Below are 22510 nucleotides of genomic sequence, written 5' to 3' on the forward strand. Positions count from 1 at the left end.
CACAACAAATGGTGACGAAGAAGTAATAGACATAGTGAAAATACTCGCATTGTTCAACCTGATATCTATTGATGGTAAACAATTCCTACACATAATATGTGCAAACTGAGCAATGTGCAATCTAATAAATATATATAAATACATATTAAATATATAAATATAGAAGATGCAACTACTCAGTGTTAGAATCAAAACGATAAAAACTTGCTTTAAGGAAAAAAGTAAAGCCAATGTAAAACTATATATATATATATATATATATATATATATATATATATATATATATATATATATATTCACTGAAAAAACCATAGGTTTCACACATGTTATAGTTAGCTGGACATTTTTCTGATAAAAAACCAATGAAATTCCCCCGTTATAGTTACTGTAGGCAACTATAACTCACGCGACCGCAATCCTCTGCTGATGCTAATACTGTATTTAGACACTTATTTGCCCATGTCTTCTTCCATTAAATTTTAGCTATACATATATTACAAATATTTTTTTTTCATAAAGACACATATGTCATCAGCAGAGGATTACGGTCGCGTGAGTTATAGTTGCCTACAGTAACTATAACGGGGGAATTTCATTGGTTTTTTATCAGTAAAATGTCCAGCTAACTATAACATGTGTGAAACCTATGGTTTTTTCAGTGAATTAGCAAGGTTTTTTAAATGCTAATTCCTAACTATAACGTGTGTGAAACCTATGGTTTTTTCAGTGAATTTGTACGGTTTTTAAAATGCTAATTTATTTATGTATTATTTTTTATATATTTATTTTACAATAAACTACGTATTAAAAATTATTACTTTTTTTTTTTTTTGGTTTTCACCCTGAGAATTATTATTTTTTTTTTGTAAAAAAAAATTTTTTTTTTTGTGTTTTTCAGGGTGCGCGCACTGTGCGCGCACCCCCGCGATTTAAAAAAAAAAAAAACATTTTTTTTGCCTTCGGGGTCCTTCAGGGACCCCCTGACAAAGGCTAGGGGGTCAGGAACTCTCTACCCTGCCCCCTTTTCACGTTCGCCACCTTCCTTTTTCACTCTCGCACTGAAAACAAACAAAATGGCGGCCGACACTTCCTGATTTCGACCGATTCGAACGTTGACTAACATGTAACCACCAATCAGAATTACGCTCGCGCACGTTAGGGTGCTCGCACGGTGCTCGCACGGTGCGCGCACCCTGCGCGCATATATATATATATATGCTTTTAAATGCTATTTTCTCCGGAAATACTGAACAGATTTACACCAGACCTGCAAAAGGCACTTCCTTGACCTTATGGCTACCTCTCTGCCAAATTTCAAGTAATTCTGTTCAGCCGTTCGGGCTGTAGCTGTGTCTAAAGGTCCTATGGAAAAATGCATGGGGAAAACGCGTTTTGGGACCCCCCTTTTATCTCAGCCCCCGCTTGACGAATCCCCCCGAGACTTTCAGGGTAGGAGCGGAGCGGAGCGCCCCACCTATTTTGAAAAATTCGCGAGGATTCGTCGACTGGCGCCAAAGTTATTCAAAATAGAATGTTGCGGATTTCCTATGGAAAAGGGGTCCTAACTATAACTACCTACTGGCGACCGCCAGTAGGTAATATATATATATATATATATATATATATATATATCCAAAAGACGCTTCTCCCCTTCCGGACAGCTTGGGACCCGCGTAGAGTGGTGCACGCACCGGCAGGGAAATCCGGTTCGTAATATCAACAAAGCAACATTCCAAATATGTGCACTCTCGGAAACACAGACTCCGTCCACCAAGGTGAAATTGCCGTTTTTCACCTTAGTGGACGGAGTCTGTGTTTCCGAGAGTGCACATATTTGGAATGTTGCTTTGTTGATATATATATATATATATATATATTCAGTGAAAAAACCATAGGTTTCACACACGTTATAGTTAGCGGACATTTTACTCATAAAAAACCAATGAAATTCCCCCGTTATAGTTAGTTAAGCTAACTATAACTCGCGCACCCGCAATCCACTGCTGATGACGTAACATATTACATCACTCATGACATGGTCAGTGACATCACTCATGACATCACTGATGACATCTCAAATGACATCCCTGATGACATCATCCAGTGAATGTGTGTTTTATATATGTATATCTCAAGGTCAATGGAAGAATAAAGGGCATATAAGTGTCTAAAAGAATGATTTGTTTTTGAAAAATTGATTGTGTAACTGACTGATTAAGTGTATCTTAGTGAATACATGGCTTAATGCGTAATGTTTAAATATGTAATTTTCTGTATCAGTCTCTCACTTTGTGTATAAGTGTCTGCATGGGTTGGTGAGTAGCTATATGGGTGTTTATTTTGGATTTTAGGTTGTTTTTTGAGTATCAGTCTGAGTGTCTGCATGGTTCGGTGGGGGGTTTAACGTAGTGCATAGGTGCATGAATGATTGTCTGTTTGGTTGTATGTTTTGAAGACAGCATGTGTGCATGACTGTATGGTTTGATGAGTGTGTGTATGGGTGTGTTAGTGAGTGAATGACTGTCTCAATAGTGGCTTTATGAGTTACATAATATGTTTTAAAGAAGTATATTTGAATATTGTTGTATATAAGTGAGTATATGTGAGAGTGAGAGATTGAAATAGTTCCTGTATGAATAAGTATGTGTTTTTATTAGTGATTATTTAAAAGAGTAAGTATGTGTAAGTTTCTGTAGAAGTACGTGTTGAGGTGTGTGTATAACTGAATATGCAAGTAAATGGATGTTTGATTCTTTATTAGCATGAGTGACTGTGTGTGAGTAACTCTATGGATGAGTGGCAGCAATGTGTAACAGGAGGTATAGGTGTATGAGTACATATGATGAGTGAGTACATGTATGAGTGACTGTACAGGACTGTTGGTGAATGAGTGGATGTGTATGTGGATCTAAGAATTACTGAATAGGTTGTTGTAACTGGTATTGGTATGTCCATTGTTTTGAAAATTGTAGTCTCTATTTTTGAATGTGTGTATCAAAGGTTATATTAGAGTGAGAGGAGGTCTACCACTCTGTCACAAGGATGATGTCATCAGTGATGTCATTTGAGATGTCAGAAGTGATGTCATGAGTGATGTCACTGACATATGGGGCAAGGGGCGACATAGAATCGCACTGGCAAAACTGAAATTACCCACAACACAAGGAGGCCTTGGAGCCCCCTCGTTCGAAGCCTATTTCCTAGCGGCGCAGCTCCAATGGCTCTCCTATTGGACAGCTGACAGGCACACGTCCGAAACATACACGACCACGGGTCGGATAACGACACCGGAATTGTGCCGTCTGCTTGTGCCAGGTACCCGCCCAGCGGAGACCTACCCCCTCCAGGTGGAGGTGGCCCAGGGATGTATCCGACGCATAAACCGACTCGCACCGGACAGGCCCCCGTATTCACCGTTGCTTCCACTAGTGGGCTGGCCCAAAAACACCCAGTTCTTTACCCCCGCCCTGCTACGGGAGTGGACATCTAGGGAGGTCACCGAGGCAGACATACTGTTCGCGGAGGGACACCTTCGGCCCTTCCAGCAACTCATTGATGACTATGATCTCCCCCCAGGGCAATTCTTGAGGCATCGTCAGCTCCTCAGCCATTTCCGACCATACTATGATCTCACACTAGGGGAGCCCCCCACACATCCAGTCCTCCACATGATACTGCGAATGGGACGGGGCCGTCATCTCACCACCTGGCTGTACAAGTCCATCCGGGAGTTAACACCCCCATCGCTGACCCCCTTACGGACCCTTTGGGAGGAGGAGGTGGGACGGGCGTTTCACGACACTGAGTGGGAAAGGGCACTCGAATTCCCCAAAAAGGTGTCTAGGAATGCCCGTTTCAAAAACATACAATATTACATTCTACATAGGGCCTACTTGACCCCAGCACGCCTGCAGCGTTTTTATCCCGCTACGGTCTTCCTCTGCCCCCGCTGTCAGGCGCAAGACGCAGATTTTCTCCATATGTTTTGGTCGTGCCCGGATATTCAGACTTACTGGTCGACTATCCACGAAACCCTCCGAGATCTCACGGGGTTGCCTCATCTAGATACATGGGAGTACTGCGCACTGGGAATAATGGGCCGGAAGACACGGCACAAAGTGCCCATACGATTTGTCTCCTTAGCACACCTCCTGGCTAAACGATGCATAGCGATGCATTGGCGTTCCCCCACGGGCCCCCCGCTGGCGGCATGGAGGGGGGCGGTGCTCAAGTGGTCCGCGGCTGAGGAGGATGCCCTGCGAGAGGAGGAAGCGAAGGGCATACGTAAAACCCCGATTTCCCTGGAGTGGGCGCTATTGATGCATCAGTTTACACAGCCCCAGCCCCTAGCTGACCAGGGCGCGACCGCGACCATCCCTACTGCCACGCAGCCTTACGCGACACAACCCCACTCGGATAATGCTCCCCCTAATGCCCCACGCCCACCCTAGAGTGACCACGTTCCTATCCCCGCTACTCCGGGGCCTGCACCTATGTCGTATGTCCGCCTGCATAGTCGTACCCCGACCAGGGGTTCCCACTGCGTTGTCTCACCAGTTACCTAACGGACCACATGTGAGATGGTCCGGCTGCCCTATCCTTGATAGTCCATGACTGCCCCTAGTTTACTCTCCCCCTCCCTGGTTTGTTTATTCATATGGCAAATACCTGTTACATTGCATATAATTGCAGTAAAGGTATTTCTACATGTCAAGATGGATATCACCTGACTGGAACAATGTACTTAATGACGCCACGCTCCAATACTGATATGTAACAACTGTACTAACAAATGCCAATAAAAACAAGTTTAAAAAAAAAAAATGAGTGATGTCACTGACCATGTCATGAGTGATGTAATATGTTACGTCATCAGCAGTGGATTGCGGGTGCGCGAGTTATAGTTAGCTTAACTAACTATAACGGGGGAATTTAATTGGTTTTTTATGAGTAAAATGTCCGCTAACTATAACGTGTGTGAAACCTATGGTTTTTTCACTGAATTTGCAAGGTTTTTTAAATGCTAAATCCTAACTATAACGTGTGTGAAACCTATGTTTTTTTCAGTGAATTTGCAAGGTTTTTTAAATGCTAATTCCTAACTATAACGTGTGTGAAACCTATGGTTTTTTCAGTGAATTTGCAAGGTTTTTTAAATGCTAATTCCTAACTATAACGTGTGTGAAACCTATGGTTTTTTCAGTGAATTTGTATGGTTTTTTAAATGCTAATTCTTACCTATAACATGTGTGATTCCCATGGTTTTTTCATTGTTTTTGTATGATTTTTTTATTATAAATTTTTATATTAAATGTGTGTTTTTTTTTTAAAAAAAGCAAGTTTTTTTTTTTTTTTTTACTTTATATTCTCTTAAAACACTGTTTTTAAAAAAAAAAAAAAAAAGTTCTGCAATATATAAATTTTTCTCTTTTTTTTTTTTTTACCAAACAGGTAAGATATATTAGTATAACATAGAAATTCTTTTTTTTTTTTTTTTTTTTTTAAGTGCGCGTACGGTAAGCTTACGGTAAGCGTACGGTTTACGTAATGTTCGTAATTTATCTACTCTTTTTGCGTATAGTTACGCAATTTGCGTAGCCGTGCGTGCTGCGTATGGGGCGCATAAGCGTGTACGCTACACGCGTACGTTACGCGGAAGTGTTGGGGAGTGACTGTTATGCGCATGCGCGCGAGCGCGTGTCTTTTTTACGCGCATGCGTACTTTTACCGTAAGCGCTCCGTAAGCGTAACGTAAGCGTAACGTACGCGCACGGTGGGTCATGTGATCATGAAACAAAACTTTTGATTGGTTCAAAGTAGTTTCAGTTCTAGAACTCTGCCACACCCATTCCCCTCATTTCTGCTTTTGATCCCTTAGGTGAAGGAGCTGACTTGTCTTTGTGATACGATGGCAGACCAGCACTCTTCTGCTGAGAGTGAGGCTAGCAGCACCACTATCAGGCAGAGAAAGAGGAAACAGAAGAGCTCTTTTATATGGGAGTATTTTACTTTTCCTGAGGGTGAGAATAAAGTCAATGCTGCCTTGGTGACTTGCAAGCTGTGCCAGCGTGTACTTTCGCGAGGTAATCCCAACAAGAAGTATTCCTTCGGTAATCACACTATGTTGAGACACCTTGAGGATGTACATCCTAGGACACATGCACGACATACTAGAGGCAACCCTTCAGTAAGTCGAGCAAGCACATCCACAGCAGCTCAGCCGAGTCCTTCTTCGGAAGCTAAGCAGAGCCTTTCATCTGTGGGGGCAGATTCACCTTTTTCTGATCCTGTGGAAACGAACCATCGGTTTGCGAGGGTTACTATGCGGTGTTCATTTTGCCATGGTCTAATTGTTCATAGGGAGACCAGTGTTCCCCTCATTAACAACAAAATAGACCAGCACATTTGTCCTACCAGCTAATGTTCCCATTCTTCCTTTCCTCTGTCCCTGCATGAACACAACGGCTCTTTTAAGAGCCAACCTTACCTCTCAACTTTTTTTTATTTTTTCTTTAAAACTTTTTTTGTTTTTTTTTACCGTACGCGTACGGTAAGCGTATTTTTTTTTTTTTTTTTTTTAAAAACACTAAAAATCAATTACCACATCTCAAGATCCTTGAGGAATTAATAACTAAATACTAAAAATCTGTTTGAGGAGAAGTGGAAGAAAGGGACCATCTAATTTCTGACTTACCTGACCCACCCAACAATTTAATTTTTAATTTAAATTTAATTGAAATTACTTGAAAAAATGGTTAGTTTTTTTCGAAAATTTTCTTTCACAATCTGAAAAAAATGAAAAAAGTATTAATATTTTATAAATCATTATATAACACAGTACACGTATTTACATATTTCCCCCCAAAAAAATTTTGCCTTTTTTTTGCTGTTTTCAGAATATATTGCATTTCACTATAAATCGTGAAAGCAATTGCATTCATCACTTAACAGCGGGCAAAAAAAAAATAACAATCTCAAAGATTGTTTTAAAAAAGCCCAGAACCTCTTTTTACTTAAACATAACATTATAGAAATGCATAATATTCTAAAAAAAATATCATCTAATAACAATAACTATTTCTTTAAAATACCGTCTGACAATTTTGTTTCAGAAGCATAATCACAAAAATAATATATCTCAAATAACTCCACAATACATCTGGTTCCATTTCCTTTAGGCCAAATAGTAAATTTAAAATTCTTTTTTGATTAAATTTCCAATGGTAATCTAATAAAATTCCAAAATTTAAATTGTACAGATGTTACCGATTCTCTATAACATTTTGGTTTCCAAAAGATTAATTAATAATTAAATAAGTCCACAATACAATTGGTTACCTTTCCTTATGGCCAAATAGTAATTTTAAAAATCTTTTTTGAATAAATTTCCAATGGTAATCCAATAAAATTCCAAAATTTAAATTGTACAGATGTTACCGATTTTCTCTAAATTTTTGGTTTCCGAAAGATTCATTAGGAATTAAATAAGTCCACATTACAATTGGTTACCTTCCCATTAGGCCAAATGGTAATTTGAAAAATCTTTTTTTTTGAAAATTCCAATACTAATCCAATAAAATTGTAAAATTGTTTTGTACAGATCTTGCCAAGTTTCTCTAAAATTTTGGTTTCAGGAAGATTAGATAGGAATTTGCTAAATCAAAAGGCAAACGTTGCTTGAAAATCAATTGGGAATCATTACACAGTGTCCAGCCTTTTTCACATTTAAGATAAACTGTGTAATGTCCAGAAGTTACAGTAGGTCCATCATGGAAAATTATTGCAACTGTTAGAAAAGTTTTTCCTGAAATTGATAATTGCTGTCCTATAAACTTCTTTATTAAAGTATCCAAGTTTGAACCATCAGCTTTACATCGTTGCATCATTAAAATTACATACTGTCCGTATTCCTTTAAAATTAACGTTGAAAACATGTCAGATTTACACTCACCGCATTCCATGCTATGATTAGCATCTTTAACTAATTTAGCAAAAGTGACTGTTTTACTGTCTGGCAATGTTAAATAAATAAACCTTTCAGAATCAACATTAGAGCCACATGTATTGTAACAGTTTTCACAACTATGTTCCCATTTATAAGAGACACCAAACATATTTTCAATGGGAACCCCTTCTTCTTCCAGTACCTGAAGAAAATACATCAAGAATTCCTGTGCGTCTTGCTGTACATTTTGAGAAAACTGTGTTCGTCCTGAACATACATCTAAAAGTTTTCTAATTTCAGTAGCACTTTCTATTTGAGTTTTATCATTACTCAGCTTTTGAAAAAGGAGACTCAACTCAGAACAGAATCTTTTTCTCTGATTTACTATTATCTGCTCTTGCAAACTTTCCAGATAAAATGCAACATTCAGCACTACATTAGCGTAGCAGTTGACACCAGAGCTATTTTCAAAATGACATCCTACAACCTCTTCTTCATTTTCCTTTTTCTTTTTGCTTGCAATTACATCACTCCTCTTTTTTTTCCTCCTCTCTACATCCTCATTACAGATATTCTCAATTCTCCTTTTACGAGAAACTACACGTTTCTCTAACACAGGATACTGACCTAAATGAGGAGCATAGGTTCTTCTTAATCTATTATACTCCTTTACACAGTTTGTATCAGCACTAACTTTTGAATCATCAAAGTCTATCATGAATAAACCAGATAATGTTTTCACTCGTGACAAAGCTACATAAGCCATACCTTCTTTGAACACAGTTGAACCAATGTTTACAAATGCACAATCTACAGTCAATCCTTGAGACTTGTGAATAGTTACAGCATATGCTAGAGAAAACGGAAACTGTTTCCTTTGTACATACAAGTCTTTCACAAGCATGAAACGAACTGTACAACGACAAATGTCTATAACTTCTTCTATCTGATCAAATTTTATTTTTAAACATTCTATTCCATCTTTTTTCTGATAATTAATAAAACCCACAACTCTTCCCATAGCTCCATTAACTAAACCTTTTTCCTCATCCAAATTTCTCCTAAAAATACTCTACAGTTCATGCAAACATATAGATTTTTTTCTAATCCAGCAGTTTTGGAAATGTTCTTCTCTAGTGAATCCAATGTATTTTTCAGTTTGCCTGTTAATGTGATAGTAATTCTTCCATCCTGAATTTTGTCCACTGCTTCCAATTTCCTGATATCTTCCTTTTCCAATTTCAAAAGCTCCTCATTGAATATTGAGCATTCACGTAGAGTTGGCATTAAGCAGATGACACTTTTCTTTTCTGCAATGTTCTTGTATATCTTCTCTGCAACTATTTCTTCCTTTGGAAATAAATTATGTAGCAACCGACTCTGTAATGCTTTTGTGCCAGCTTCAGTCAGTAGTCCAATCCTGATATCTTTCAGAATACTTCCATATTCTTCATCGTTTGCTTGCCTCATATTAGTAGTAAGTTCCTTGTACTCAAAGAAGGACCAAATATTTGCATTACCAATGCTTCCCAATGACTTCTTTGTGTCTTCATGTGTCACAGTATTAAACACTGGTTGTCCTTTAACTGGAGTAAGCTGTAGAAGATCCCCCAAAACTATGACATGTTTTCCACCAAATAACACGTCATAGTCTGTCCTTAGAATTTGCTGCATTCTTAAATGCACAAAGGCAAGCATTAAGTTTGATACCATGCTCACCTCATCAATAATGAGAACTTGCTGCATCTTCAATACTCTTGAAACTTCCAAGCATGCTTCTCCAGTTAGCTTGTGGTATTGTATTTTGTTCTCATGCTCCACTGGTAACATTAGCAAACGATGTAAGGTGATTCCTTTTATGTTATATGCTGCTAACCCAGTTGGAGCAGTAACCACACAAGACAAAGTTGAATCCGTTTTTTGCTGTAGGTAGCTTCTGATGACTTTTATTAAGAAACTTTTTCCAGTTCCAGCTTGTCCGCTTACATACATCCTGATTGGATGAAATGATGTGCATGAGCACTCTTTTTTTTCATGTAGTAATCCGTGATCAATTTTGTTTCTGATCTCTTCATAAATTTGTTGCTGCTCTTCATTCAGTTGTCTTTCCAAATTTGGTAAGTCTATAAATTCTTCTTGAGCTTGATTCATAGCCGTTTCCACTTCATTCATGGCTTTAGCAGCTTCATTTTCAACGATTGGTTGTCCTAGGGGATCTTGACTGAGTGTTCCTGAACTTTAGCTGTCTTGAGAACTGTCTCTAGCTACTTCAGCTGCAATTGTAGTTTCCTGTTCAATTTCTTCATTTAACATTTGCACATAAGTTGTGAATGTACTGCATTGTATGCTGTCTTTGCAAGCATTAAATGAATCTTCATAGCTTTGAAATTCTCCCAGTAGTTCATCCTCTGTACGCCATGGTTTAAACAGCTGTAAAAGAGCCAAGTAGTAAAATTCCTTTTTGTCAGTAGTGTCGCAACTCAGCTTCCTGTGATTTATCAAACTTCCTTTTGTTTGCTTCACCAAACATCCTTCCTCATCAATGACTTTATATTTTCCATTGTTGATGTCTTCTGTGGCTTTCCGTGAATAAATGTAGTTCTGCAGCACTTCATAGAGACACATGTTCTCTAGATGATGACTTCTCTTGGGATAATATGTGTCCAACATGTTTGATTTAAAAATATCTGTACTTTCTGGGTCATTCTCGGCCAAATATTCAATTTCTCCAACAGATTTCAGTACCCGATTTCTCATTGCTGCAAGGCCTAAACTTGCCCAAATTATTCTTCTTGATTTCGAGTAGAGACTTGCAGAAGATAACCTATCTGAACATTCGTAGGATCCAATTTCTCGATGCGATAACATCTTTAAACTGAAACTGTACAGCTTCTTACTGACAGTCTTCTCGTGAGAAATCTCTTCCCACATTTCTTTCAATTCAGTTTTTTCAGATTTAGTTATGTAAGACGTTACATATCGAGCAACAGCAATGGAATTGTCAGCTACATACTGTATATCCATGTTAGCATTCCACATGGATAAAATGACTGGGTTGTAGTCATTTATATTTTTTGATTCTTCTTTTCTTTTAAGGTTGTAGGTATTCTTAGGTGATTTTCTTGTAATAGTATGTCTCACAGATGACATAAAACTGTTTACTCTTCCATTTGAAAGTACAGGTCTAGGAAATCCAAATCAACATTTAGTATAGTATTTATCTTTGCTCTTGTATTTCCGTCGACAGTATTTTCCACACCGATGACTTTGGAAACGTAAAACTTGCTCCTTTAACTTTTTCTCTTCTGTGCTTTTTGGTATAGCACATGTTGCATATTCTTCAAGGAAAGATAACACTGCTTCATCAGCATCTGTTCCAAACTTTGGGGCATCCTTGATCCACAACAGCATATGAATATGAGGAGCACCTCTTGCCTGGTACTCTTTTCTCCAAAAGAAATCCTCTACTTCTCCAAGAGGTGGATTTTTTTTATTGCAGATGAAGGACATCATAGCCTCAAATCTATGATTGAAATATCTGCAAACATTAACCGGATCCAATGAGCACAGTTCTCCTGCTGTCTTGTATTCGATGTTTTTAATGTTTGAATTTGCCTCTCGTAGAAAATCCAGTAAATCATCCCAAGCGTACTCAGCACAGCTTAGGGTAAGGAACCATGTTGGTGTTCCTAAATTCCGTAACATGCATTTTAATTCACCATGGCGTCGGTACCAATATTCATTTGTCCCACGCTGACAAGCCATCAGATTGATCAGTTGTGTTTCCAAATGATCATCTCGGTGCTGCACTTTCTCCATAAAATCCTTAGCAGACACATTTCGTAAATGTACTCCACTTTTTAAAATGTGATTTACTGCATATGATAATGCAGACAAGTCGCTTTCAAATAAAAGATGGAACAAATAAGGAATACTTTGTCGAAATCTGGGATCTTCTGCATATAGTCTTGTAGTTCGATACTCAGAAGCTGGAATCTGTTCTGGACGTTCATCGTATCGTCCTCCTTTTCCTGTAGGAAACAGCTGGGGAAAACATAGAGCTTCCAAGCTCTCCTCCCATACACTCACGGGAGTTCCTTTTGCTTTCTTCATCTGAAACAGATCAATATTGTCTCCCATAACTTCTTTTGAATGAAGAGGATGTATGCTAAAATGTTCATAAATTTCTTCTTCCTTTGACTTGTCCACCTTTTCAATTTGTCCAGTTGGTGTTTCTGTGTCTTCTTGTAAATCTTCTTCTTCTTCTTCTATATAAATTGATTCATACCATTTGTTATTCCTTTTCAAATACAAATTTGCTCTTTGTACTTTCCGTACATCTACCAGCTCCTGCCAAATCTTCTTATTCTTTGTAGGTACACCATTAACCAGAATAACTAATGGTTCAGTTTCCAAAGTATCTGCATCAATAGTTTCCATATTTTTTTTCAAATCCAAGGGCAAATACACCACTCTACCTTTTAAACATCTCAGTAAATCTGAAGGAGGTAATTTACCAGTTTTGGGCTCCATACGTACTATGGTCTGGAACGGATGAACACATTGAATAAGTATAGACTCATATGTATTTAATTCAGAAAGTTCGGCAGGAATAGCATCCAATTCTAAATTATTATGTACAGCTCTGGTCGGCATTCTATTTTCTTCTAACTTGTTGTAACAGTATTTACAAATACGCTGATCTTCACCCAATTCAAAACAATTTTCAAGAAATATATATGTGGCAAAATCCTTCCACTTATAATTATCTTCATTTTCACTTTTTCTGTAGAGATCAACATTCCTGGTTTGATTTCTATAATGAGTTCTGCGGCAACAAATACAAGTAATATTTGGTCTTTCATTAGAGATTATTCCAAATTTTGTTATGTGATCATTAAATGTCTTACTTACAGAGGGTTCTACATTCTCTTCCACTTCTTCCTCATTTACTGTGTCCTTTTCTGCACTGTCTTGTTCAGGACCAAAGTAACAAAACTGAATTTCATCAGTAACCTGCTGTACATCTGATACCGATCCACGGAACAGAGCCCTATTCAATTCATCTAACTTTATTGCTGGACTTTTAGCAAAATACAACCGTCTCACAAACTTTCTCATTTCAGTATGATGAACAGCCAGCATCCTAAAATGATGAAAAACACTTTTACACACTTTTCTAGATAGACAAGCCAGAGAATGACCCTGCAAACCAGTATTCTCTCTCACTCTGCATGGATCTAGACTTTGAAGCACCTTAATCTTCTGTTTTACACTTTTTTTACTATATTCTCTTAGAAACTCACGAAATTTATCAATAGATTCCTGACGCACAGTGCAAATACTACTACAATTCCAAGTGTACACTGGGGCTTTAGGACGTCTCCCCATAGCCTCATCCGCCATCACTTGTACCTCATCTCTTGGAACCATTTTCTCCTTCTCCATTATACAACCATTTTTCACTTCATAAGCACGACCTCTGGTGTCAACTGCATGCAGCAAACTATTACTTTGAAAATAACTCTCTTCATTAAAAAAAGGTTCACTACTTGAACTGTGCATCCATTCTCCTAAAAACACTTTACAAAAGTTTGTTCTTTTCACTACTCTTTTCCTTTTGCTTTGTGATTTCAGTACATTAACCATTTTATCTAATGTACGCATCCTATTCAAAATTAAAATGAATAGTTTCCTTTTTAATTCTAATGCCTTTGCTGCAATGGCCTCAATTTCTTTTTTTCTCTTATAAAATTTAGCCTTTTGCTTATATTTCTTCACATCCTTTATCAAATTGGACATAACTCTTCTCTGAAACATTTTTCTACGTATCTCTTTAAACGCTGTTTTTCTGTTTAAGTTAATCTTTATTGTTTCTGAAGGTATATTTGCATTAACTAAATGCTCAATTTTTTTCTGTTGTTTTGTATTTAAAACATTCTTTCCAGTACAGACATTTTGTACATTTTTCCTTTTTTTGAAGATGTTCTTTAAAAAATCTTTTGTCTGCTTACCGGAAGACTTTCTCTTTTTCCCAACATGAGCATCTCCAACTAACTTAGGTCCTCCAGTTGTCTTCAAATATAGTTTTTTTTGTGGTTTTTCCTTAGTCTGGATTTTGTAGGCATCTTAAATTTTGTTCACTGCTCTTCAGCAATACCTGAAAAAAACTAAAAAAAATTCCTTTATTTTATTTAAATATATTACTACACTTTTTATGATCTTTTCAAATCTTAAAATACTATGTACCCCTTTCCTACAAGTGAAAATCACAATTACGCCTTCACAAATTAATTATCTAAAAACAATTCCTGTGTGCACACAGAGTCATGGTTTGAAATTAGGCAGAAAACGAAATATCTTTGCCAATTTGAAAGCACACTTAGTATTCTTTTTTTGTCAAGTGATAAGTACTTTTACAGACTGACACATTTTGAATCCACTTTTTAGATTCTTAAAAAAGCACATGTCCAAACAGCTTTTTGAGACCAGCAACATGTGTAACCTGTGTGACTGACTACACTCCAGCAAGGGCAACCAGCCTTAGTGATGCTGAATGTATTTGCATTACTGACTGCAACCTCAAATCCCACTCGGTTGTGAATACTGTGCATGATTCCACAGGATAAGCAGCTGGGTGTGTGCGAAGAGTCTGCTTCTGCAGAAAAAAAAGCTCCCCCTTTCCATCTAATGCAAATGTAAAATTACCAGAGTAATACGCAATAAATCTCTTTGTGTAATTCCTCTTTGCACACAGAGTCATGGTTTGAAATTGGGCAGAAAACAAAATTTCTTTGCCAATTTGAAAGCACACTTACTACTCTTTTTTGTTTGCAAGTGATAAGTACTTTTACAGTCTGACACATTTCTAATCCACTTTTCAGAATCTTAAAAAAGCACATGTCCAAACAGCTTTTTTGAGACCAGAAACATGTGTAACCTGGGTGACTGACTACACTCCAGCAAGGGCAACCAGCCTTAGTGATGCTGAATGTATTTGCATTACTGACTGCAACCTCAAACCCTAAAAGTATTCCTCATTTATAACAATACACCTTATTTTTTTGTGAAAACATAGTCAATATTATTTTACATGTTCCTCACATTTAAATTTCTCCCAAAACACAAAACGATAAACACAACTTCAACAAAAGGAATTCCAATTCTATTATTCATTTCTTAATTTACCATATACATCCCCTCTCAAACTCATAACTCACCTTTAAAATTAGTTAGTTGTGAAAGAAATGTGGCACTCAAACAGCAGATTATCAGAGCCAGGATCTCTGTTCTCTACACCTCTCTCCTCTCAGCAGAACCAGATAATGGCAATGTTTCCCTCTCTTTTTCCACACATATACATGTTAGTTTCAAATCTCAGTGCTTCCCCCTTTTTTTCAAATGTAATCACACATTTCTATTGGTTGTAAACCAACCCTTTTCCAAAAGTACCCTTCCCCCAACTTGACTTCAGCCTAGTACCCTTCCCCCAACTTGACTTCTGCCTGCTACCATAGCAACTGCTCTTGAAACACTGCTGTGTAGAGTTAGGTCAGAAGTTCACCACACAATGTTTCATTTCCAAAGAGCAGGAGTGCTTGACTTTTCAAACCTAACAGCAAATCCATAGTACTGTTCTTTGGTAACACATTTTTCTGTACCAATACAAAACATGCTTCTATAAATTTACACATACAGCCTAGTTTTTAGTGTAGAATGGTATGAAACAGCCAATCAGTTCTTTTAAAAAAAAAAAAATATATATGTATGCCTCCATTTCCAAACTGTCTTTCATTTCTTTTTACCATTCTACTGAATTACACCTCCTGAGTGCATCCAGATCTCCTTGGAAGATGTTCACAGTGTGGATTGTAGGGCACAGCTATGTCTTCTGGAGTGAAAAGTATGCAGAGAAAACAGGTATGGTGAGAGACCTTGCTTTGCCAAATGTAGACATTAAATGGATTGGTCAGAGAGGGTTAAAGTGGCACCAATTGATGCCATTGGTGAAATCCTTCATGCAAATCCAACACCCTGACCTCATAATAGTGCACTGTGGTGGCAATGACCTAGGCACTTTGACTGGGGTAGGTCTGGAAATGCTTATGAAGGAGACCTTTGCACAACTGTTTTCACTTTTCCCTAAAACTGCCTTTGCATATTCTAACATATGCCAAAGGCAAAAATGGAACTGGTCCAATCATTTTTGTCCGCAGATTGACAAAGCAAGAAAGCACGTCAACAAATCTGTTTCTGCTTTCCTCCGAGACTATGGTATGGGTTCCATTTACCACAACAACTTGCGTTACGACATGCAAGACATTTATAGAGGAGATGGTGTACACTTCACTGATGAAGGGAACAGAGTCTTCCTCTTGAACCTTAGACTCTGCATCGGTACTTACTTGTAGGTACCACTAAAAAATCAAATCACTTCATAAACACAACGGCTCTTTATAGAGCCCCCTAATATCTAAACACTTAAATCTGAATTTTCTCTCTTTTTTTATTTTTTTTTTTCTACCGTACGCATACGGTAAGCTTACCGTAAGCTTACCGTACGCGTACCCCGCGATTTTTTTTTTAAATTAATACATGGTTTTTTTGTACTTTTCTGTCCTTGTTTGACCCCCTTTCAAATGTTTGGGGGTCTGTAACTCTCTTCCTTGCCCCCTTCTCAAGTTTTCACCCTTTTTTTTTCTGTGTGAAACACACAAAATGGCGGCCGCCGCTTCCTGGTTTCGACCGATTCGAATGTTTACTAAGATCTAACAGCCAATCAGAATCGCGCTCGCGCACGTCACCGTACGCGTACGGTAAGCTTACCGTAAGCGCACGGTAAGCGCACCGTAAGCTGCCACGGATATATATATTGATTTAAATGCTATTTTCTCAGGAACTACTGAACAGATTTACACCAGACCTACAAAAGGCACTTCCTTGACCTGAGGACTACCTCTCTGCCAAATTTCAAGTAACTCTGTTCAGCCGTTCGGGCTGTAGCTGTGTCTAAAGGTCCTATGGAAAAATGCATGGGAAAAACGCGTTTTGGGACCCCCCTTTTTTCTCAGCCCCCGCTTGACGAATCCCCCCGAGACTTTCAGGGTAGGAGCGGAGCGTAGCGCCCCACCTATTTTGAGAATTTCGCGAGGATTCGTCGACCGGCGCCAAAGTTATTCCAAATAGAATGTTGCGGATTTCCTATGGAAACACGGTCCTAACTATAACTATCTACTGGCGACCGCCAGTAGATAATATATATATAAAGAGAGAAAGAACACAGCCTTTTAAGTGTGTTGGGTGTGTGTGTGTGTGTGTGTGTGTGTGTGTGTGTGTGTGTGTGTGCGTGTTTGGTAACTGAGACATTTGGAGAGGTCACCTGTCAAAGCAGTTGAAAAATAAATAGGATTTCCCAGTGAGGCTTATAAGGCCACAGAGATACAGATGTGGTAATGCTAATATGTTATTGTATATGGTTACTTAAGTGCACTAAAATCCTATACCAATTGAAATGGGGCATTTACCAGTTAAATAAATGGGGAAATAAATACAAAACCACTAATGGTAGGTCAGATCTACTGGTTAACCAGTCAGTGCAGAAATTGAGTGTGTTATAGTCCTTATTACAGTTATTCTTGTTGGCTATGTTATCATCCATGTGTTTACTCTTCAGGACCTTTTGGCAGTAGATGCTCCCAGAAGACACAAAGTTTCGGTTCATGTCCTTTCAAGAGAGATGGAGTCATGTGAGTATTTTTGAAAACCATGCATTTGCATTTATTTTTTATCCTTGCTGGGGTAAAACAAACATTGCTGGCTGCAAAAACTGAAAATACCTAACATAGCAGGGACAAATTCCGTATGGAGCAAACAAAGCAGTCAATCTATTCACTTTCTGGAGTTTTTCTGCCCCATTTTCATAGTAAAGTATAATGTAACTGGTGCAACCTACCATGCTTTACTTTCCTGCAGTAATACATATTTTAACTCTACCTAGTAATAATGGAAAGAAACCACAAATGACACTTAAGATAAAAAAAAATGTGTTCTTTATTTCTCAGGTCTCTTGTTTGTAATTCCATTACTGCATAATGTGAAACCCTGTTAAATTTCAGACTATTATATATGCTCAGTTAATACAAACCTTTGCATAAGAATTATGTAAAAGGAAAGATAGATCTTAAAATTTCATCTTAAACGTGCAATAAACCCATCTTGAAATTATGTCAGAAAGTGATAATGGTACTTATGCTCATGCTTGTTGGAGTTAGTTCGCAGCTTGTATCAGGAATCTAATTGTCTGCACGTTTAATCTTAAAATCATGTTACTTTGATGGTTATGATGTATCTTGAATCTGCCTTGAAAAGTCTACATTGAAATATTCTTCTCCAGACGATTCTGGAACTCTTGTCTTCGTAGTATTTACTTCTTCTGTCCCCAGATGACTCACAGCTTGCTCATTCTCAGTATCTTTCCTCTCTTAACTGGCACAAATACATGCATGCTAACATATTAATGCTAAAAGCATTTAACTCCGCATTTTATTGACAGTATTTAATCACTCAATTCTGATCACTCTACACTTTGTTTACCTAGCAAACTAAACGAATGTAGCAGCCTATTACATACAGCAAAGAACCATATTTTGCCATTTGGATGTGTAGTAATAGTGAGTAGTAGTAACAATATGTTTAATGGGACAGTTGTCCATAAAACATTCTAAAACTATGAATACATACACTTGAAACAATGGTTTTAAAATTGATACGAGCAGGCTTCTAAAAAGTACAATGCATAAAAATGTGACATAATGAGCATTTTACATTAGGAAAGCATGCACAGACACCATTTTTATCCCGTAGCTCCTTATACCACTCTGCATTGGAAAAGATTGGGTTCCTTTTGTAACTTAGGGTCTCGCAACTGGGTAAGATAGGGAAACACATCTGCCTGACCGAGGGACTGCAAAGTGAACTTTATTGAGGGTTTCAGTACATAGGCCATATCCAACGTGTAATCAGCTATCTGAAAGAGACAATTAGTTATAGATTCCTTACCTCAGAATTACCCCCAGGCGTCAGACTGGATCCGGAGAACTTTTTTCTCGGCAGTACCCCTGTGTGTTAGTAGGTGATGTCAGTGGACTCCGCATTCGTCGGCGTCGTGATCACCGGGATGATGTCGCGGTATCTACTTGGACGCCTCTCCTGCATGCTGACGTCAGTTCTTTCTTTTTCCGCACCTGCCAGCGCAGATCCGGAGAGAGCGGTACCCTTAGCCCACTAGTGATTTTTAGGTCTCGCCTGACCCAGGGCATGCGCTGGTATGGCGAGACTTTTAGTAAGGGCTTCAAAAAATGCTACCATGGCTGGCCTAGAGCTTGCGTGCATGTGTGCGGGCGTGCGCTTACGAGCAGAGGCGCCATGACTTTCCTCGTCATGCTCATTAAGTGCATCGCTCGCCATGCTTGATCACGATCGCGATCACTTTAACTTTCGCGGCCGCTTTGCTGTTCTCAGTGAACCAGTATTTTCGCGGCCACGTTACTTTTACGGCCGTGCGCCTTCTCCTCGTGTTATCTGTGCCTCTCCTCCTGTTATCCCTGGCACGAGCGGCACCCCGTTTCTTCTTGTCTTTCTATTCTTTGGTTCTCTGTATGTCTCCTAACCTGCGATCTTCCCTCTCTCTCACCTTTATCCCACCCCCTGCACTTTCTTCATGCACACCGTCTTTCATAACATTTTAGAGTCTCTCCGCTACTCTGTGAACCTTCCCCTCTTCACCACGCCCCTCCCCTTTACCTGCTTTTTGCTGTTCTTATCTCACTTTTCTTCCATGGTTCCATTGTGATCCCTTCTTCTTCCCTCATTATCATCCACCTCTACTCCCCTTCCTCTTGCTACACACCTCTTTCCTATTGATCCTTGTCTTCCCTTCAACCCCGTCTCACCCAGCGCTTCTCTACATCTGTCGTTCTTTTCCCTCCAGCATCAGATTTCCTTGAGCTCCATTTTTTTCCACCTGTTCTCCTTTTTCGCCGCTTTCCCTTCCACCTTCTCCCCATTTCACCCACTCACTTAGCCCCCCTCTCTTTCGCCTCCTCGCCCCTCTGATCTCCCCTTCCCTCCTGCTCGTCAGCCTCCCCTTGTCCGCCTCTATATATTCCTTTTCCCCTTTGCCCCCACCTGTTTCCCAGCTGCTGACCCGCTTTCATCTCGCCCTGCACCCCCTTCTCGCGGCCTCTCTGCACACCCGGCCTCTTCCTTCCAGTCACATATGCTCCCTCTGGCCTCTTTTTCCTCGTTCCACGATATCTCTCCAAGGCCTTTCGCTCACCCACTTCCTTCTTCCCCCATACCTCATTTATCCACCTGCTCACTGTCTTACTTCCTGTCTGCATCGGTTTCATCCTCAGTCACTTTCTCTTGCGTCTCCCCTTTTCACAAGCCCCATCCCTGTCTCTCTCTCGCTCCCTAATGCCTTCTTTTTCTAATATATTTACATCTCTCTTACTCACCTGGCTCCTCTCTTTACTTCGTTTTGCTACCTCCCCTCCCCACTCCTTTACACCCTTCTCACCTGTATCCCTCCCTGTGCCGCCTTCCCCCTGTCACACTTGTCTCCTATTTCTCTTCCTCTCTCTGCTACATTCACCCCTCCCCACCTTGAAACCCTCCTGCTCGCCCCTTTTCACCAGAGCCCCCTATTGAATCTCTCTGCGCCCTCCCTCCTTTCGCGCCCACTCTCACCCCCTTCTCACCTTCTGTCCCTTCTATCCTCCACACTCCCCCCCCCCCCCCCTCACCTGTATCCCTCGCTTTGCACCCCACGCCCCCCTCCTCTCGCTACCAGCAGAAGTTGCTGCCCTCATAAGGGCCCCTCTGACTTTAGCCCTGTGCGGCCGCCCCTCGGTCCCCGCCAGCTCAGGATCGGCTACTTCCATAGTGAGACCTGCAGAGAATGAATTTGGGGCCAGTGGTTGCCAAGGACACGTCTCCTTGGTAAACACGCTGGCTGAGATGAGAAGCTTCCGGCCCCAGCCGTGTCTGGCCCGAGCGGCTCGGATGAGAACGGGTACACGCTGTATGCAGAGCATGTTCTCGCTAATACCGAGCCTGCTGCTGTTTAGAGACCTCGGCACCATCATAATATATTCTGAGGCCCCAGAGACCCGCGAGGCACGCGGGTCTGGAGGAGACAGCCGCTGATTGCGATACCGCGTGTAAAGGGAGCACTGATGCAGTCACACCTTGATACAGACACTCAAGGACTGCCAAAGGGACTCTTTTCCTCAGACCCTGCGCTTTGACAGTACCGGTTCTTGTGCTATAAAATCTATGCATAGGGTTTGAAGCTAGCATTTTGTGTTTTTTCATGTCAGCTGACGCATTTGAAATCATTAGTTGGTGTCGGAGCCTGGCGGTACTGTGTTTTCTCTTTCCCATAACACTTTACTTTTTAAACTTCGAAACAGGCGCTTGTGACTTGGTGCCCTACATAGTTGTTTGTATAGGGGTCCGTAAAAACTGCTGATAGGCCTGGTGCTGCTAGACGCTCCTCATGCTCTGCCTTGCACACTTCTCCACATCTGCCTTGCACCCTTCTCCACATCTCCCTTGCACCCTTCTCCACATCTGCCTTGCACCCTTCTCCACATCTGCCTTGCACCCTTCTCCACATCTCCCTTGCACCCTTCTCCACATCTGCCTTGCACCCTTCTCCCCCTCTGCCTTGCACTCTTCTCCCCCTCCGCCTTGCACTCTTCTCCCCCTCCGCCTTGCACCCTTCTCCCCTCCGCCTTTCACCCTTCTCCCCTCCGCCTTTCACCCTTCTCCCCTCCGCCTTGCACCCTTCTCCCCCTCTGCCTTGCACCCTTCTTTCTCCCCCTCTGCCTTGCACCCTTCTCCCCCTCTGCCTTGTACCCTTCTCCCCCTCTGCCTTGCACCCTTCTCCCCCTCCGCCTTGCACCCTTCTCCCCCTCCGCCTTGCACCCTTCTCCCCCTCTGCTTGCACCCTTCTCCCCCTCCACCTTGCACCCTTCTCCCCCTCCGCCCTGCACCCTTCTCCACATCGGCCTTGCATCCTTCTCCACATCTGCCTTGCACCCTTCTCCCCTTCCACCTTGCACCCTTCCACCTTGCACCGTCCTCCCCCTCTGCCTTTCACCCTTCTCGCCTCCAACCTGCACCCTTCTCCGCCTCCAACCTGCACACTTCTCCATCTTGCACCCTTCTCCTCCTCGCACCCTTCTCCCCTTCCACCTTGCACCCTTCTCCCCGTCCGCCTTGCACCCTTCTCCCCTCCGCCTTTCACCCTTCTCCCCTCCGCCTTGCACCCTTCTCCGCCTCCAACCTGCACACTTCTCCGCCTTGCACCCTTCTCCTCCTCCGCCTTGCACCCTTCTCCCCTTCCACCTTGCACCCTTCTCCCCTTCCACCTTGCACCCTTCTCCCCTTCCACCTTGCACCCTTCTCCCCTTCCACCTTGCACCCTTCTCCCCTTCCACCTTGCACCGTTCTCCCCTTCCGCCTTGCACCCTTCTCCCCTTCCGCCTTGCACCCTTC

The 22510-nt window shown here is 40.7% G+C and overlaps 1 protein-coding gene across 4 annotated transcripts in view; it reads left to right on the forward strand.

Annotated features, from left to right (window-relative positions):
- The window catches only part of IDE (insulin degrading enzyme), a 1118175-nt gene that overhangs the window by 1015846 nt on the left and 79819 nt on the right, over positions 1 to 22510 (forward strand). For all 4 annotated transcript variants that reach the window (XM_085606153.1, XM_085606152.1, XM_085606150.1 and 1 more), the window contains exon 23: positions 17619 to 17691. In XM_085606153.1, coding sequence (XP_085462279.1) covers positions 17619 to 17691 — 73 coding nt within the window. The remainder of the gene's footprint in view (positions 1 to 17618; positions 17692 to 22510) is intronic.

Source organism: Triturus cristatus, chromosome 1_2 (assembly GCF_964204655.1).
Source record: "Triturus cristatus chromosome 1_2, aTriCri1.1, whole genome shotgun sequence".
Lineage (NCBI taxonomy): Eukaryota > Metazoa > Chordata > Amphibia > Caudata > Salamandridae > Triturus > Triturus cristatus.